This window comes from Apiospora kogelbergensis, assembly GCF_038363985.1.
Source record: "Apiospora kogelbergensis strain CBS 113332 chromosome Unknown utg000005l_segment0_segment0, whole genome shotgun sequence".
In the NCBI taxonomy this organism is placed as follows: domain Eukaryota; kingdom Fungi; phylum Ascomycota; class Sordariomycetes; order Amphisphaeriales; family Apiosporaceae; genus Apiospora; species Apiospora kogelbergensis.
In genome coordinates, this window is record NW_027117422.1 from 701584 (window position 1) to 720510 (window position 18927).

An 18927-nucleotide genomic window follows, 5' to 3' on the forward strand; every position below is an offset into this window, starting at 1 on the left:
GTATTGTATAGTATTCATTCATAGATATTGTATCGTAAGCTCATGGGACATGAGCCAGTAGCTTGACAGAATCGCTCGCTTGCTCCAGCCATTCCCCCAAATGGAGTCAATGACTCCCGCACCGTTGTAAATAATCCCAAAATTCATAACGCCTTCGCTGATGCAATTGTAATTTTCCATCAAGTTTGTTGTACATCCATGTGCACCACTCCTCGCGATAGAGTGGTGTATGTAAAAGTTGTGCGGCAGATTCCGCGGCTAAGTTGGTGGTCGATTGGTCGAGGTCCAGAGCCGAATCCAAATGCGGAAATGGATTAGACCAAGATCATCGAAAAGATAAAAGTGTCGTGTGAGGAAGCTTAGTCGTGGTATTCGACGCTGTTGGGGCTCGAAGCCTCATCGGTCGAAGAGTTTGAGACACCGTTGGGCAACGCCGACACGTGGGAGTTTTGGCTGGATCGACCACCGCGGCGGTGGGAGGATCGAGAAGCAGCCTCCATCTGTCTCTTGGTGTGCTGGTGCATGAACCGCGAGTAGGAAGAGATATCCTGAGGCGGGGGAGGAGAGGAAGAGGGCATAGACATGCTGCCGTAAGAATCCTGAGAAGACATGGTTGAGGATGTGGTTGTTGGTGTAGATAAGACTATAGGCCGAAGCGGGAAGTAGTTGTGAAGTAGTTGATGATACTGTTCAGTTGTTGTGGCCGGGAGGTTGAGTGTCGGTTGGAGAAGTTATTGGAGAGCGGCGATAGTAATATAATATTGTTGGAGAGATGGAAGAGGCTCTTGGAAGATTGGACTGTGATGTTCTGATGAGGAGTGAATCGAAGACGGATTTTGAAACGGACTCTGGGCTGTCTTTATGGACGAAGACAACAGCCTGGAAAGACAGGGTCTAGACTCTAGGCTCAGTCTAAGAGGTCCAAGAGGGTATGATGCGTTGCGGCAAACAAAGTCTGACTTCAGAGGTTATGGGGAGGGGAGTGGTAGTCTGCCTCTGCCGTATGGGTGTGGGTAAAACGTAAGTGATCCCTACCTCCACCGTTTTCTTTGCCATCAACCCTCTGTCGTAACTCCTCTTTTTTCCCCCATCTACTACCTGCGTATGTACTCTCTCGCTTCCCGCAAGCTTGCAACCGGGTGCCGGGGGGGTGTGGTGCGAGCGGCGCAGGGTGTTACTTGCACACTACCTTCTTTGCCTTTGCATGCATCCAGTTTCGCTGATCAGCAACGACGGGCACCGTTTCTGGCGCGGCGGAGAACGTCAGGGTCGAGTACAGTGACATGGCCATCCCATGCACTAGGGTACCTGATGGCGTAGTCTGTGTGGGACGCAAGCCAATCGCCGTGCTAGCGGTCACTTTAGCTTTGTCGCCACGCCACGAAAGACAAGGCTGATGATGCGGTTTGTCTCTCAAGCTCGTTGGGGCGGAAGGCTAGAGATTGGCTAGAATCCTTTGTTTTGCTGGTCGGGGGGCCGGGGGTGCTTTCTGGCGAATATCCATCCAATGACAGGTGCGACAGGCACTGGAAAAGGGTGGGTTTTCTCTGGTTCTCTGGCTGAGATGATGATCGTTAGGCGAGAGGTGTGTCGCGGTAACAGGCAATGATTGTCGCTTGCCGGCTGCGTCAGGAAATCTATGCTGCAGATCCCACGTCTGAAGTCATAGGATATGTCATCTTATTGGCCCCAGCTTTCTCGCTCGCCCGCAGAAACGAAAGAAACAGAGGATAACCAGAGAGAGCCCTCAAGCCCGTTCACTGTACGTACAGTACAGTACGTTCCATCATTCTTCTGTGACACACAATCCAAGCAACTCACAAGCTTTCTGCTCGGCACTCGCACTGCTACTTGTTCATCACTTGATGTTCATGCCCTGGATTTTCAGGGTCCAGAGGGTGCGCGTGATTTGGAAAACCAGGCAGGCACCAGGGGCTGCGCTAGGAGGTCGGGCAGAAGTCGGGGGGCTGTGGACGCTGCAAATAACGCCCTGCGCGAACGGGCTGGAATGTCAAGTGTAGTGTCAAGTGTCAAGTGATGTCATGCCATCCTGGTCGGGTGAAATCGCATTCATGAGATTACCGAGCAACATAACCGCATTTCGCAACCGTCGCCTGCAATTCCGCATACGCAAATTCCCCGCGACAATTAAATGACGGTGCCGGGTCGTATGGATGCCCCGTACGCGATGTCCTCGAGTGGAAGGGATCGGCCACAATATCTCTCGCGTTGGTGTGCCAATGTGCTTCGTGTGCAAATGCAAGACCTTCACAGTGGTGTCAGAAATCCCCACCACAGCTTTGGCTGTACAAATTTTAGAGCGCCTTCTGCCAAGGTCACCTTCGAAACCCCTCCCTATCTGCACTAAAAAGATAGATCGGCGCTTTAGAAAGATTGCAATAGCGTACCGATACCTGGCGTGCTGTCCATCATACCATCAATACGGAATATCACAGCGTAGGCGAATGGGCCTCGGGGAAATCCAGAAGAGCTTCCCGTAATTAGATGAAACTTGAGCATTTGCTTGTATTCGAAAGGTACACTCAGCACCTCAAGCTACTGCAGCCAGAAATGCAGAGGGCCCAAGCTAGAGATCAGATTAGCCGGACACCCTAGATTTTCATGCCACATGGTTGGCTCGATACACGCGGTGAAAGATATTAGTCCGCATCGAGGCAGGGGGGTTCATAGGGGTCCTTCTGAGGGGTCCTCAAGCCCCATTTTGGTCAAAACAAAAAAAGTCCCTCGACGACGATGGCGGCATGGGGCCCAGAACCTCGTGATGGGGTCGCCAGGCATGTGCGTTCAGGCGCTGGCTGTCTTGTCTCGAAATTACGGTGTTTCTGGTTTGGCCCGATTAGAAATGGGATTCTCGTCCATCTGCCATCCTGAATTGCCACTCTCCCACCCCCAAGTCTCAACAATTCCCTATCGTCTCGTCTTTTCGCTGGCTTCTGCCGGGGCATGACTTGCATTGCCAGCTATTCCCGGCCAACACCACCACATCACGTCCACACCGACAATTCTAGAAGATTTGCGACTTGCAGCGACGCGGTCAATTAAGCTCGTCAAATAAACTCGTACGCGCCTATTCTAAGGTTAGCCAGCTGCTAGTTTCATCCTGTGTCCATTGTTTGAAGTATGGTATGCACAGCTCCTTTACCCCTACAGAAAAAACGTCACAGCTCTTTCTTTTCAGCGTTGGTGACGCTCAAAGGCTGACTGTATTTTGGTCTGCAGTCATTGTGATGAGTGCAGCCAGCCGCAGAACAAGGGTCCAGTACGGAGTAGGGGTCCAACCATCATCACCGGACCGCAATTGAGAGACAAGGGGGGGAGGGGGGAGACGCCAAGACTAAAGGGGGGTTGGTTCAGAGGCCGGGGGCAACCCCCTCCCTGGTACGCTGTCGCACATTCAGAGGCAACATGATATCAATAATGCGACCCCCTCCCCGATGATGTCAGCCGTCGGCGCTCCCAAAATCAGCCCTGCCAGAACACCAACAACAGCCAGGCATACACGCTCTGACACTTCCCCCGGAAAGAGGCGGACACGATATCGCAGATCGGAGTTATCCAACGGCTCTGCCTAATTCCCATCCATAATCCTAATCTAATCCTGGCCAATTGACACCAGAGCCGGCGGGAAGGATGCATTCCCAATTTGCTCTATGGGGCCCGTTCTCCGTCATAATGTCGCCGCTGACGATCGTCTCGAACATCCACTTCACCGAAGCTTCCAATCGCTCGCACGTGATGACGAAAGCAGCCTCATCATCTCTCAACACCCTCAGCTCCAGGCTCCAACAAAAATGATTTCATCCCCTATCATCTATCACCTATCACGGATGCAGCAGCGATCAAGCTGATAATGTTGCAGACTCTGGAGACAAGCTTCGGGACCTAGAGTATACGCTTATACTGTCCCTCAACACTGACATCAGCTTCTCTCCATCTCGGTCATAACCCCAAAACAAAGAGACAAGCTCCGCCGAGAATGACGACGTGGCATCTATGAAGAAGCCCTCGATGTCTTCGTTGCAGTCGATGTCTTTTCGATGTTGTCGATGATCCCGATGCCCCGCACCGGATGCATGCGACCAGGTATGACCCGCGAGACGAGTTTCGGTGCGTTCAGCATACTCTGGTGAACCACCAGTCTGTTCGGGTGGTTGCCCCCGGTGATCATACTTAGACCGGGCAATCAGTATTCTTCGATGTCGTCTGAGTCGGACACCGGAAGCCACCGCCGGACCAGTTTAAGGCCCCGAAATCACGATACCATGTTTCGATCCGATTGCTTCTGTGTCCTCGGTCCACCAGGGCCTATGAAATTATGGGTAGTTCCCGAAAATGTGTTTTTGCTTTGTCCGGACTAACTTAGCGGCACGGTGGCCTGAGAGAAATTGAAGCTTAACATACCCAGACAGCCAGATTCTTCCTGACACGCTGCACGGTCAGATGGGGATGCTCCCTGGCAAACAGGGGTGTTCCCATCGCGATCTGCCCTTTCTACTCCAATAAATTTCGCGTCATGGCCTATCCCGTTGCGAACCAGGACGTAGGCGGATTTTTACATCACTTTGGGGCACCCTCTATTGGGGATTATGGGCCGGGGCCTTAGCCGACCGTTGTCTTTTCCTTCCCCTGGCAAATGGAATGACCGGGTGACAGCCGTCGCAGCGCTCCATCTGTCGAGTTCCAGACCCTCGAAGTTCACCCACTGTTCAGGTAGGGCACCCAAGCAGGTAGGTATTGATATCATATCATATTGAGGAAACATTGATGATCTAATTCGATGAGACTATTCCCTTGCGTTTGAAGGGTTTCTGACGTCATGCGCTACGTGACGGTGACAGTCGAGAAAACTAAACCATGGGTCCGGAACACTGTGTGCTGCGTCACAGCGCGTTCTTACCCCAGACACAGTATCCGATGGCTCATCGCCGTTCATACGAAGATATGACGTTGCGTATTCATCGCGATGGGGACACGACATTTGGTCTCACCCACCGTGTATCATGTCATTTGGTGTGGGCTGAGAGAGGTCCAACCATTTGGCTCAAACTTCTCAATAAGCATCAATTCTCATCCCAAGGCAGATCTTTGACAGTCGTCGGGCCTTCCAAAGCCACTCTACTGTCACGTTTTAGAACTCAATGCCGGTTTCGGTGAGCGGTCGTCGATGAGCAAGGTGGCATTTTTGCGTGAATTCGGATAACTATGAAAACAGTAGGATCGCAGCAACAACTCCTCGTCGACACGAAACCCGTGGCACGTGGTTTTTCATCATTGCAAACTTTTTGAATGCAGTGCCGTATTGTTTGCTGCAGCCATTCCCAAAGCTTATAACGCGTGAGGTGGCGATCTCGATGAGATTTGATCTTGATGGGATCAAATTGGGGTTCTCGATCCAAAGGGAGTAAGACCAACCAGGCTAATAATATACTACTACGAATATTTCTGTATCCTGTGTTTATCTTTATTGTCGGTTAGCTGTCCTATACAAATGAAAAGAAAAATAGGTTGCGCCACAAGTGACGAGATTTTGTCGGCGTAGGCAGAATGATGTCGGTTCAATTGATGATATCGACGTCAAATGCTATGTCATATCCACGATTATGTAACCAGGGGGAGTGAAGAAGTGCAAATTGCAATTGCGGGAGCTAACCGATGACATGGATTGCCCCACAGTCTTGGTTGGACCTGGACGAACTGATTTGATAAGGTTGTTTGGTTTGCTCGATAGACGCGGGTCGCAGCAATCCACCGTTTCGCGACGCTGTTGGTGTTGGTGTCGGTGTCGCGCAGACTGCAGTTGACCACAACCACCCGCCACACACACACGCCCATACATCCACACGGCTCGCTAGCCTCGCGACAACCCAATCCACCACGCGAACCACGCGAGAGTGGCACATGTTGCTCTGACCAGCGGCACTGCCAGCTCCGACATGGAGAAGTTCTTGAGGGAATGGAGGCAGGATGCCCTCAACAAGGCCCAATACGAATCCGCCATCTTCATCGGCGATAAGCTCCTAGCCCTGACAAGTCAGTCGGTCAAGTCCAACCCAAGCCCCTGGAAGTTGTCGCAGCCTGTCTAACCTATCTTGCTACCTTTCAGACCACGATAACGATGCCTTCTGGCTAGCCCAGGTTCATTTTGCTACGGGAAACTACACTCGCGCCCAGGCCTTCCTCTCGAAACAAGACCTCATCAGCCGCAGTCCAGCATGTCGCTACCTGGCCGGCCACTGCTACATCCGCCAGTCGCGATACGACGATGCCCTCGCCGTGCTGGGCGAGCGGAACCCGACACACCTCATCACGAATCCCGCCCACAAGCGAAAAGTCCAGCACAACGGCGGCCACGCCAAGGGCGCCGCCGCCAAGGCCCTCAAGGGCTCCGAGTCCAGCGGCTCCGACGAAGACGTGGCTAACCGCCGCTTCGAGGCCGCCATGTGCTTCCTACGCGGCATCTGCTACGCCAAGCAGAACGCCTTCGACCGCGCCAAAGAGTGCTACAAGGACGCCGTCCGCATCGACGTGCAGTGCTTCGAGGCCTTCCAACAGCTCATGAAGAACTCGCTGATGTCGCCTGACGAGGAGTGGCAGTTCCTCGAGTCGCTCGACTTCGACGCCATCACCGTATCCGGCGACCCTTCATCATCGCAGGAGGCCGCCGAGTTCACCAAGATGCTGTACACCACAAGATTATCCAAATACCGGCACCCGGGCGCCTTCACGACCGCCGCTGAGACACTATCGACGCACTACAACCTGGCAAACAACCCGGATCTCCTCCTTGCCCGGGCAGATCTTCTATACACACAGTGCAGATACAAGGATGCATATGCCATCACAGATGCCGTCTTGCGCGGAGACAAGTACAATTTCAGTATATATCCTCTGCACCTGGCCTGTCTCTACGAGCTAAAGGAGAAAAATATACTATTTCTGGTCTCACACGACCTTGCCGACAGCCACCCTGAAGAGCCTTGCACATGGCTTGCTGTAGGCATCTACTATTTCTCCATCGACAAGATAGCTGAGGCGCGCCGTTATTTCAGCAAAGCCAGCATGATGGATGCCCACTTCGGCCCAGCCTGGATTGGGTTTGCCCATACGTTTGCTGCGGAAGGGGAGCATGACCAGGCCATATCAGCCTATTCCACTGCGGCACGGCTCTTCATGGGGACACATTTGCCTCAGGTGTTCCTGGGTATGCAAAACCACGCCCTCAACAACATGACCTTGGCCGATGAGTTCCTAAAGACCGCCTACGGCCTGTGCAAGACGGACCCGTTGCTGCTGAACGAAATGGGCGTGGTGTATTACCACCAGGACCGACCTCAGGATGCTGCAACGCTGTTCCTTAAAGCGCTCGAAATCGCCGAGGATATCGACTCGGAGCCGTCGGCCTGGCTGGCGGCGCGCACCAATCTGGCACAGGCCTACCGCCGCGCCAAGCGCTTCGAGGAGGCGCTCGACCAATTCGACGAGGTTCTGCGGCTCGGCGGTAAGGACGTCGCCGTGTTCTCGGCGAAGGGCCTGATCTACCTCGAGCAGGGCCAGCCCGAGGAGGCCGTCGTCGTGCTGCACCGGGCGTTGGCCATCAGCCCGCAGGACCCCATCGCGACGGAGCTGCTGAACAAGGCCCTCGAGGAGTCGGCTGGTATCGAGCCGGCCTCGGACGACGCCCAGGCGGAAGCGCTGGAGGGGCTGGAAAGGGCGGTCACCAAATTGAAGGGACCACCGACCGTGCGCGTGCCGGGACAGCAACAACCAAGAGGGGTCTTGTCGCACGGCAAGGGACGACTGGCGAGGGGCAATCGTAGGATCATGGGCCTACGGGATGATGATGGTGCCATGGAAATGGCTGATGACTATTAATGACTTGCCAAGACATTGTGGAAGACCCATGTTATTTGGCGTTTCTTCTGACCACTGTCTATCTTCAGCAAGCTGGCGTCACGGAAGCATACTCGGGTTTAGGGATTCATACGGAAAGGCAGCATCATCATGGACCGGCGTGGTTAGATAAGTCTGTACATGCATATATGCATTGAAGGCAATGGAACTATTCAAGCAACGAAGGCCGATATTCAACCTCATGATGCTCAGCATTATGGTCGCATCCAATGAAGTTTATCCTGCGGAGGTTACCACGATGGAGTCAGCCGTGGTTTCCAGGAACGCTACAAGTCAGTGAGGCGACCAAGCCCGTCTTGGCACTTATTGGAGTGCCATTATAGCGTATAGCCTCAGCCGTTTACTGGTGGGATTTCCGGCATATAAACAACGTGGAGACGCACGGAGGCCGATGTCCACCTGCCCATTTGGGGAAGGAGGTTAAGTTACGGGGGTATGCGAGCCGGACGGGGGCCAGCTTTGTTGTCGTGAATTGTGCCGAATATACTAAAGCGCTGCAACAGGATATTACCTTAAAAAGATGGTCGCTCTCCCGCCTGCCTTACCGAGAAGATCTCCAGATCGTCCCGCCTTGCCTCGTTCTCGATTCGGGTCGCTTGTTTGCTGTGTTTTCGCACACATCTATTGACGCTATCGAACAGACACTACTGCGATCCAGGCTTGTCATCAGCCAAGAAGGACTCGAGTCTACCGGAGATTCTTCTGACAGCGTACCCAGCCATCATGCAGATCACGTCCATCCTCGCTGTAGCGGCGGCCGCCACCGGCGTGGCCGCGGCGCCCACTGTTTACCTGTGCGGCGACTCGACGATGGCGGCGCGGGGCGCCAACGACGGCGCCACGGACGGCTGGGGCCAGTACCTGGCCAAGTACGTGACGGGCACAGCGGGCGTGGTCAACAAGGCCATGGGCGGGCGGTCGGCGCGCAGCTACACCAACGAGGGCCGCTTCACCGAGGTGGCCAACCTGGTCAAGACGGGCGACGTCGTCGTCATCGAGTTCGGCCACAACGACGGCGGGTCGCCCAACAAGAACGACAACGGCCGGTCCGACTGCCCCGGCACGGGCACCGAGGTCTGCCGCTCCGACAAGACGGGCGAGGCCGTCTACACGTTCGTCTTCTACGTCGTCCAGGCCGCCAAGCTGTTCACCAGCCGCGGCGCCACCGTCGTCCTCAGCTCGCAGACCCCCAACAACCTGTGGGAGGGCGGCAAGTTCGGCGACGGCGCGCCCCGGTTCGTGGGGTACCAGGCCACGGCGGCCCGCAACCTCGGCATGTCCAGCGTCACCTTCGTCGACCACTTCCAGGCCGTCGCCAACTCGTACAAGCGCCTCGGCAACCAGGGCACCAACGCCCTCTACCCCAAGGACCACACGCACACCAGCCCCGCGGGCGCCGACCTCAGCGCCCAGGCCTTCGCGCAGGCCATCGCCACGTCCATGAACGGGACCACGAGCTTGAAGAACTACATCGTCGCGAACTACCCGCGGCCGTACTGAGGGGCGGGTAGGGGAATCACAACAGCACCACGGCGACCTTCGTCTTGTAGCAGAGTTTGGAAGGGGCGATAGGGGGCTTGGTTCTACGTCATCCATTTGCCTCGCCGTCATAGTTGTCGAGATCTGTAATTTGATATATCTATGTGCTAACAGTATATAAACCAGCCTCTTATGATCAGCTTGAGCCCAACTTACCTTCGTTGTGTCTATATTCTACTGTGCGCTCCTGGCTTCCCATTAACAGTAGCATCACCTCTCATAATTCTCTTTCTCTACGCAGTACAAGTGCCGCAGGGGTCGCGTACAAATACGGTACATTTCGTCCGTCAACGGTGGCTCAAGAATTCCCTGTATTCTTGGAGCCCCATGGCCTAGCAACATCGAAGCATTGCTTACAGAATTATTATCTTTGTGAAGCCAAGCTAGAACACTCACTCGCTAGTCATCTAGGTTGGTTCTCATGCCCACACACCCCAACGCAACCAAAAACGTTCGTTTGCGCGGTAATAATTCCGAGTGATCGTCGTTCCGTGGGTCTTTCCGTCATCCTTAGTGAAGTCATAAAACATGAGTCGTTAAGCACCGCGCTTCGGGTGCTGCTCTGCTGGGTTGGGGTGAACTAGCCCCAGCCCTTCCGCCCGGCTACCACTTGGACATCTTCCCTCGGGCCCTTAACCTCCCTCCTTATTGCCGGTTCGGGGAGCCCGATCTGCATATAGTTCAGGTCTAGAAGATCAGGAAGAGGTGATCGCTCCGCGTCCCTTGTTTGTTCCAGAAGGCCAGGCACGTGAGTAGCCATGGTTGTAGCGAACCTTGGATGACGATTTACCCTCCACGGCGGCCCCGATGTTGCTAGCCGTCAACGGAGATGTGGGAGATGCAGTAGCGGCGGGTAGAGATGTTCGCGGAAGGCATAAAAGGTGGCGGTCGAAACTTTATATTGCCAACCATCACAACCTCCCCGCGGAAGCCTCCGGTGAGGCGTCAACGATTCACAATCATGTGGTAGTGCGATGCCTACCAGATCGCCTATCAGTGTGTCTACCTGATCTGGGTAGGCCCCATCATTGTTAAGGCCTCGGTGCAGCTCAGCTCAGCTCAGCTCAGGTTCATGTTGCCGCTGAGCCAGCTAACTCGCTAGGATGAACTCTACACCGTGGGGGGTAGTTCATTTGGGTTGCTCACTTTTTACAGTTTCCTAGTGTGAGTTGGAAGAATTTCTCATTGGATATCTTTTCTTCCCTTTCTGTTTTCTGCCCCTGCGCCCGCATATTCGTTTCCCCCGTCGACAAGCTGGGGAGGCCGTCGCTTGCAAGCGAGTCATCTCCGACGTAATCCCAAAATCTAGAGGCCATACTTACAAAGGGCCATTCGGGTTCGATTGCCGACATGGGCATTTTGGCTGGCGCTATCAGCGCAACGTTGCCTCGCTCTATCCGTAGTAGGGCTGTCCGAATTCGTGGGGTTCCGGGTCCGGCGCCGGCGCCGTCAGTAAGGCTGATCCTACCGCCGGAAAGGGGGTGTGGGGGACCCAGAGGCAAGCTGAACCAGCTTGGCCCCGGAGGACGGCGACTGCCGTGGTAGGCAGATAGAGCTTCAAGCGGTCGACGTCAATGTTGTCTTCTTCCGTACATGGTCGGGAGAAGTAGATCTGCTAGCTTCCAAGACCAAGAATGCACATCATACCATGCGGTACACGCAGTCTACCCCGTCCGAGGATCATGCATTATCACTACGAAGAGTATATCTCCTCGTTTAGATCTCCTTTCTCAAAGTCATCATCCAACAGACTCAGATAGCAACGCATTAACTGCCCTACTCGGAACCACAAAGTGTGTTTGTCCCGCTTGACTCGCCATGCCATCAAAACCCCCGCACAGGAGAAATCGAAAGTAGCAAAAATATCCGAATCTCGCCCCTTCCGTCCTATTCCCCAGGAATCCGGGTCGTCTAGTACGTGGTACTACGTAGGATAGTAGACCCCATCGATCGGTTAAAGGTTAAATGTATCACAGCAGCGCCGCCGGCCTGCCGTCACAGCGAAGCGAAGCACCGCGCTCCCTTTTTCTCTCGGATCGCCTCCGGGCCCAGATATATGCTGTACTTTGCTTACGGAACTGACTCGAGAAGGTCTCAATAACCGCACGGAGGAGGGCACCACCCACGCTTGACACATTTACAGGTAAGGAACGCGGGATGTATTATTAATAGCGCCAGCTAGAAGTAGAAGCTCCGACGTGGACAGCCAGAGCTACAAGCATAGAGCTTGACTTAACCGCTATGCCAGGTGCACAACTATGTAAGTCATACCAACTTTGCGCAATTGCGCCTTACAGAGCCTCGTCGGCTCTTTTGCCCCATTCGAGCCAAGTGTACATGCTCGAATCAACAACTTGTCCTGTCCTTTATTCACTAGGGAGCTTCTGGAAGATGTTGAGTAACTAACAAAAGATGATTAAACGCAAGGGGGTTTTGGAGGGCTTGTTCTTAAGTAACTCCATCCAGTGACGGCTCCTTATTAATATTGAACATTCACGGATCCGCTGATATGGCATGTAGACATGATATTGAGACTCAGTAAGGAGACCCAGTATCACAGTCCTTTGCGGCTATGGCAAGTATGCTGAGCAGCCTATCCACACATAGAACTCGGCCGACGCCTTGGCATATGCAACGCCTTAGCGAGCATACTCAGCCATAGCATGCAATCTCCCACGTGCATGGCATGAACTCTCAGGTACGAAGAGCTGCTTCGTTGATAGCTCCAACAGCATTTGCGCCTTAAGAACTGTCGTCTTAGAGGACTGAGGCAATTACTGTCCCTCCCTTGTTGGCCAAGGGGGTTTCACCTACATAGCTCCGCCAGTTCTGCATATTCCACGTGCTTCGACCTGCATGCATGGAGTTTCTTGACAAAATGGCATGGCCATAATGTCCACGATAACTATCTGCTAGGCCCGACGGTAAGGCAGGTTGAACTAGCATTGAGGGGCTGGTTGCACCATCCCGCGCTATGGCAGGCGATAGACAAGGACAAGGCACGTTGAGACCGCATACAGAGGCAAGAGGTCGTTTGGCCTTTCGCACAGATAGGTACCGAGGTTGAATGGGCCGCCGCCGCTGGTGTAGCTTTAGAGAAGAGGCTCCTCTTTTGCCGGCTGCGGATCCCATCAGCATGAGTCGCGATCGCGAATTTTCCCGCTTACCTGTATGTAGATCCAAGCACCGTCAGGTAGATCTATCTACCAAGTCACTGCGATGGAGACGTACTCGCTCGCCTATAGTCCCTGCTAGCTTGCTGAAGATGCCGCATGCCACATGCCCCTTCCCTAACACCAAGCAAGATAGCAATGCTGCCCAAGTTCGAACCGCGGGGGACATCCTCGCTGGACAGGCGTACCAACCCACGCCTGCACGTAAGTGGACGATATCTCAGGTACATGCTGAATTCGGCGAGAGTCTTCGCATAACGGACCTATCTCCGCTTCGGAGCATCGTGGGGACGGACGGCTGATGCCGACACGATGAGATTTCCAAAAAGCGACATGCAGCCGCCGGCTGTCATGCAAGATATGACAGGATTCGCGACGGCGGTGGTCCCTATCGTCGTCATAGATAAATTGTAACCAATTGAGTAGCCATTGTTGCTTGTAACCTCAGCAAAGCAGCACATGTCGTCGATCATTGGTGTGGGGGGGTAGTACCATACATCTCACCACGCAACACTACCTTACAGGTGCGCCGTGACACATACGAGTAGGTAAACCAGTCTTTGCTTCAGGCGCATTTTGAAAACACCCGAATCTTGAGGAAGCGGAGCTGAGAAGGAACCTACCCTGGTGATCCAAGTCGCCCGGTGTCCAGACTAACCAGTAGCTCTGGGCGAATACGCCGGCGTGTATAGTAAACCGCATACTCGTACGATATGATGCGCTGCTGATTGGATAGAGGGGCCCGACGAACCGAGGTTTTGATGCAAATACCGGCAAGTGTATGTATCTTCCTGTCTCCCGGGTAGCTTTGCAGAATCTGTGACACCCTTGGCGGCTCGCATCTCCAACAAGACAGGGTCTCTCTAGTCTAGCAGATCAACCGGCCGATCAAGAACAGATGGTATCGAGCGAGACTACCCAGCAACTCAACTCGCCCAAGGAAAGCAAGAGTTCGCTGTTTCCAACCGCAGGCCAACTGCCCAAGATAGGCAAGCGACCGAACGGCCGCGAGGTTGGGGGCCGGCAACCCGTCGCGAATGTAACGAAAGGTCACGACCCCCCACCACATCCGACTTCAGTTTGAAGATGGGCGGGAAGATACAATGCCGAAGGGGGAAAACTGCTGTTGATGCAGCTGCTTCCATCGCTAGCATGGCCATGCTGCATGCCCTCACTCCTCCTCAACAGAGGGTGGGCAGGAATGGGCGTGCAATGAAGAGACTAGGAAAATACTAAAGCGGAACAGGCCCGCCGGGCGAAGTGGAGAGATTCATTTTGCGATGCAGGTGCTGGGATAACCCATGTGTTGGGTGTGAAGGTGAGCAACAGTCGACGAGACGGTTGGGTTGCATGCGTGAGATAGGATATTATCTTGTCAGATGGGCGAGCTTGCGGTCGTTGCTTTTCCATCAGAGTGCGTTTCTGCAGCTTCCCCGCGGCTGTCGAAGATGGGTGGCACAACGGTCAACGACCAATCACCCCAAACCTGGAGGAGGTGATGCGTGATGTTTTCTTCGATTGCGGTAGCAGATGTGATTTCTTTTCCGTCTTTCCGTCCGGCTGTCGCAGCAACTGTCGGCCGAGTTGCAGTTCATGCTCGGATTTCAGTTCAGTCGCACGAAGGGAGGGCGTCGAGACCCGAGACTTTCAAGAGCGGCAGGATTGACTGAGACAGAGCATCTGGAAAATGAATCAATACCAATGCGGAACATACAAATCCGGATGCAATTCTGATCTGATCGGGTCCTATACTGCAGGTCACAAACTCAATTGGTGGGAGATCCATTGTACTGGAGCTATGTGCAGGCATGACTTTGATATACCCATGTACTCAGTGGTAGTAGCAGAAGTAGTCGGAGGGAAAATGGGGTCCGAACGACGGCGAGCCATGTACGCCGTGTTGTATGTACATCTGTTCAAGTGAGTGTTTCAGGCGTTGCCGGTTCGGCTCTACCCGCAGCGAACAAACCGCCATCCTGGGTATCTCCCATCCATTTCATGATACGAGCTTCTAATACATATATATATGTATGTTCTTGATCGAGATAGACTTGGCAAGGTGTAGCCAAGGTGTGCACTTAAGGACGGCATCGCTTCTCATGCAGGGGCGTTGATGCGCCTCATATTTGTGGAGACTGTCTGTGTCTCTGCATTGGGATCACGATCAAAGCTCGTCAGATGATATATTTTCCGAACGAGGGAGGCACAGAAGTAAGCATTGCAATCTATAAGTAACAACTCTATACGTATTGGGCATGGGCTGTGGGCTTCGCATCAGATAGTAATATATCATCTGCGCATCCACGATTCCGAGGCCGAACCCCAGCAACTATGTGCAATAACCGACAGTCTGCTTTTGGCATAACGGTGATGATCAGGGGTAGATAGTACATAGATATGCAGAACGGGGAGAGATATGTCCTGATCCTCCCCTCGGTCATTGGCTCGCGGCGCCCTGGGCACGATTATGCATGCAGTGTTGGACTTCGCTACCGAAAGGTTTGGGCCCTGCGCCTCTTCCTTCAACGGCATTATGTTTGTCCAACATGTTAAATCGGCCAGCAATGCGACTTTTCGTGTTGTTGGTGTTTCAAGTCCTTCCCGTGGGCGAGATGAGATTGACATGGGCCGCAAGCCGTTTGCCTTCATTCCAAGACACATACACACACACCGCCACCCCTTTCGGAGAGTGCATAACCTTCTGCTCTGCTGCGTGACCTTGCGAGGAACAGTCGAGCCCGAGAATGAGATTGCAAAAGATGCGTTGATTGAAGACCGTTCCAGCTCCATCCACCAGCCTCAGCCGCACTTTTGAATTCTCAGGCTACTGTGTAGCGATGCGCCCCCTGAACCAATAGCAAACAGCAGAGCAGTTTAGCATGAATGTCGGGGGTTGATGAGAATGTGATGGCCGACCTCTTCACCGCATGTCAGACGAGCAACGTGACTTGGCGTGTGTTTGATGCTGACATAGCAAAATGTTTCAACGGCCGGACCCTCGTGCCATTTCCTTTTTCTTCTAAGGTGAGAGACCGACGTGACATTGAGATTGGCATCTGACGTAAGGACCTTTGGCGCCAAGAACCGTACCCTTTCTATTCTCTTTACGGTTCGGCGGCCGTACCCAGGCACGGGCAGTACACGGGCGCGGATTCAGACTCGTATCTTTCCTGGTACGACAATTAGAAACTCGGATGTCATTCGGATATGTAGAATATCAAAATAGCGATGTCATCATGTTAAAGGCTCTACATACAAACAATCCAAGAAGGAAATTTCATGCTCAAGGCTCCACGAAGCGAAGGCGTGACAACCCTTGACCCTTGCCGAGATCGACCACGTCGGCTATCTTCCAAAACAGAACAGTGCTAAAAGATCAGATGATAGCGTACCTAGTGTTTTTATTCTTTGCTTTTTCTTCTTTTCTGCTGTGCGCAAGCGCAGCATCGCCAAAGCTTCCTGAGACAGTGGAGTCGTGGCTTGCTCACGGAATCTGGGGTATTACTAAGAGGAAGGTGTCAGTGCTGGGAGATCGGGTCAGTCAGTATGTATCTAATGTATCTTATCCTGAGTGAGTGGGCAATGCACCATTCACAAGCAATACCCCAGCTTTGGGAGAGCCCAATCAGTTCCGGAAGCAGGTCTTTTACTCCGTACGCACTTCTTGTTTCGACGTTGGAAATGCGCGTGTGTTGTGCTTCGAATGTTCGACTGACTGACTTGAGTAGCAGTGCAGTGACAAAAGCAAGCACTGTAGTTCCCTGCAGCTCTAGCGCACAGAGACCCGAAATTGCTGGATTCAAAGTGCTGCTTGCAACCCCAGGCTTACGGCCCCGCTGACTTCATTAACTGCTCACTGCCCAGGGAGGAACAAATGTTCCCAACGGAGAATGCCGTATATCAACGGGACTGGTCAGGGCAGAAGCCAGGCAGTAGTCAGGGACCTGCTCCGTATAGACCCGCCTGCTATTACATTGTGCCCCTTCCTCCTTCCTTCCATCGTCGAAAGGGACCGGATTTCTACGTATCGCATTTCTTCCCATGTAGATGAGACAGAACAAGCTCCACTTGCGTATCGACTTCGGTGATGGTCAAAGAAGAAAATACAGCTGAACATCGGGAGCCTGTGCGGTCTGTCGACGGCGCCCAGTGGTTTGGTTGTGTTGGTATCAATAAGTTCAACTGGATCTTCGAGGTAGCAGACCAAGTGAGGAATGCCGGCCCACGATAGGCCGGCCCTGGAAATTATTTGATGATCGCGAAGCAAAGCAGCAGTCGAAGTCCATCATGCGATGGTGACACAAGACAAAAGAAAAAGGGTGAAAAGGCGGTGGACACTACACAACAAACCTGGTGACCCAACTCGATCGTGTTGTTGTCTTGGTTGGGGCACCTGATACTTTGATTCCCATGTCGTCCTTAGGCCTTGTCGGTTTTTTCGTCCTCTCTGGAATCTTTGATCTGGAGCTTTTTGACCTGGAGCTCCCCCAACGGCGCTAGAACGAAAACAGTTCTACTAGCAGCGCGGATTGCCTCCCCCTTTTGTAAATCTCGTTCGTCTCTTTGTTACCCGCGGACTGCAAAAGCTCACTAGCTCACTGGAGCTGGTTGATGGTTGGTGGTGGTGGTGTCGTTGTGGCAAAGGAGGCGATCCGTCCATCGGCGCCCGTTGAACCTGTTGTTGCACATGGAAGCTGGCCGACGCGGACTAGGCGATGGATGGAACGAGACACAAAAAAGCAAAAGGCACCTAGTGTATGCACGCTGGGAATAAATCCTGCCCGCCGCCATGCGTTCACATGGCTTGTTCGCGAATACACCTTATCTAGTAACCTTATCCAGTAGCGCGGCCCACGGTCGTTGAAGGGGATAGTTGTGGTTATTCTCTCAGGAACAGAACCTAAACAAAGAGCCCCTTTTCCAGGTGTTGGGCGATGCATATGACGGTGACATATGTTTGTAGCGACGAAGAATGCAGGCAGTAAGGATCCCGGATGTAGGTACCAGGCACACACAGCACACCCACCAGGCATACATACAGGGACAGAAGCTTTCAATGGAGCTGGGAGCAATCCAATATCCTTCCTCCAGCCGTGTTTGGTCCCCTATTACCAGTCTGTCCACTGCTGGGTGGACCGGCCTGCGGTTGGCTCTCAATGTACCTACATACCCTGTTGGGTAAATACATAGGCCCCAACCCCTAGAACCCTTGCGCTGACGGCCACTCGCCGAAGCCTGCCACCTGCTTAAACCAGAATAAGACAAGCTTGAGGGGCCAAATCTTCACCTCACATCATGTACAACACAGCAAGATACACTCCATACGTACATACATACACGTGTATTTTCAAACAGCTCCTGCTGCCACGTACATGCATACATACATACACCTCAAATGCTCGCAAAACACGCTCGCCGATTAGGGAGTAGATGGGATGCGAACAATGCGACGGCTCAATTGGAAGCTCGCAATTAACCAATCAACCAATTAATCCGAAGGGGCTGCCAACAAGAGAAGGGAAGACCTGACCTGAGAAAAGATGCTCCGTACAGCTTATCCTTACCCACACCAGATCCTCGGCCCCATCTGCGTGCATCCACAGGCAGGCCAACCACATCCCATTCCACATGGATGCATTGCATCGTGCATACACACAAACTACGACACCAATACAACGTTAGTGCGAAGCCCGGCTTTTTCGGCCGGGGTCCAGTCCCTGGTTTCCCACGGTTTGCCTTTCAGGGTTGGGCTTGCTGGCTAGCTGGTCGCTTCGTCTAGAAGCCAGCGGCGAAGGAAGTCAGCTGTGAAGGGAACCACGTCCAGAATTCCCATTGACGATGTTGGCTTCCCGGGCCCTAGCCGCCTGGTCCAATCATGGGCTCTCGCTACTGTCTTGCCCCTCCCCTTCCTTCCCACAACGGACAAGTAAGGTACTGGGCAAGGTATCCCGTCCTATGGAACTTTCTTTGGAAACAGATGAACCCGACTGAAATGCTACCTTGCCTTCGCTACAGCTTTAATTCTTTTTGGTTAACGTGATGTACATGGCACCTGCTACCGCGACCACTATATTTTTCTCTGGTTTCCGCTCCCTCCACACCCCCTCCGCTTCTTGCCAGGCCAGGAGAATTGGAATTCCCACACCAGACAAGCACACCAGACACCGAGGGGGTGTACCGCCCGTGCGATCCGTTATTAATCTCTTTTGGGGTCTAAAACTTCAAGAACTTCTGCTTCTGCGGGCTTGTACTTGTATACCTACTTTAGCACCATAGCAGGGGG

The 18927-nt window shown here is 53.3% G+C and overlaps 3 protein-coding genes across 3 annotated transcripts; 2 read left to right on the plus strand and 1 right to left on the minus strand.

The window, feature by feature from the left end:
* Window positions 1–359: 359 nt before the first annotated feature.
* Window positions 360–611, minus strand: PG998_006816 (uncharacterized protein; the record flags this gene model as incomplete). Its single annotated transcript, XM_066873632.1, has 1 exon — window positions 360–611. The coding sequence occupies one exon, from the start codon at window positions 609–611 to the stop codon at window positions 360–362; it is 252 nt and encodes an 83-aa protein (XP_066729577.1).
* A 5343-nt stretch (window positions 612–5954) lies between these two features.
* PG998_006817 (anaphase-promoting complex subunit 6) lies at window positions 5955–7893 on the plus strand (the record flags this gene model as incomplete). The annotated part of the gene is made up of 2 exons (XM_066873633.1): window positions 5955–6051; window positions 6125–7893. The coding sequence occupies 2 exons, from the start codon at window positions 5955–5957 to the stop codon at window positions 7891–7893; spliced, it is 1866 nt and encodes a 621-aa protein (XP_066729578.1).
* A 762-nt stretch (window positions 7894–8655) lies between these two features.
* PG998_006818 (rhamnogalacturonan acetylesterase precursor) lies at window positions 8656–9432 on the plus strand (the record flags this gene model as incomplete). The annotated part of the gene is made up of 1 exon (XM_066873634.1): window positions 8656–9432. One exon carries the CDS (start codon window positions 8656–8658, stop codon window positions 9430–9432), a length of 777 nt encoding a protein of 258 aa, XP_066729579.1.
* Window positions 9433–18927: the final 9495 nt, after the last annotated feature.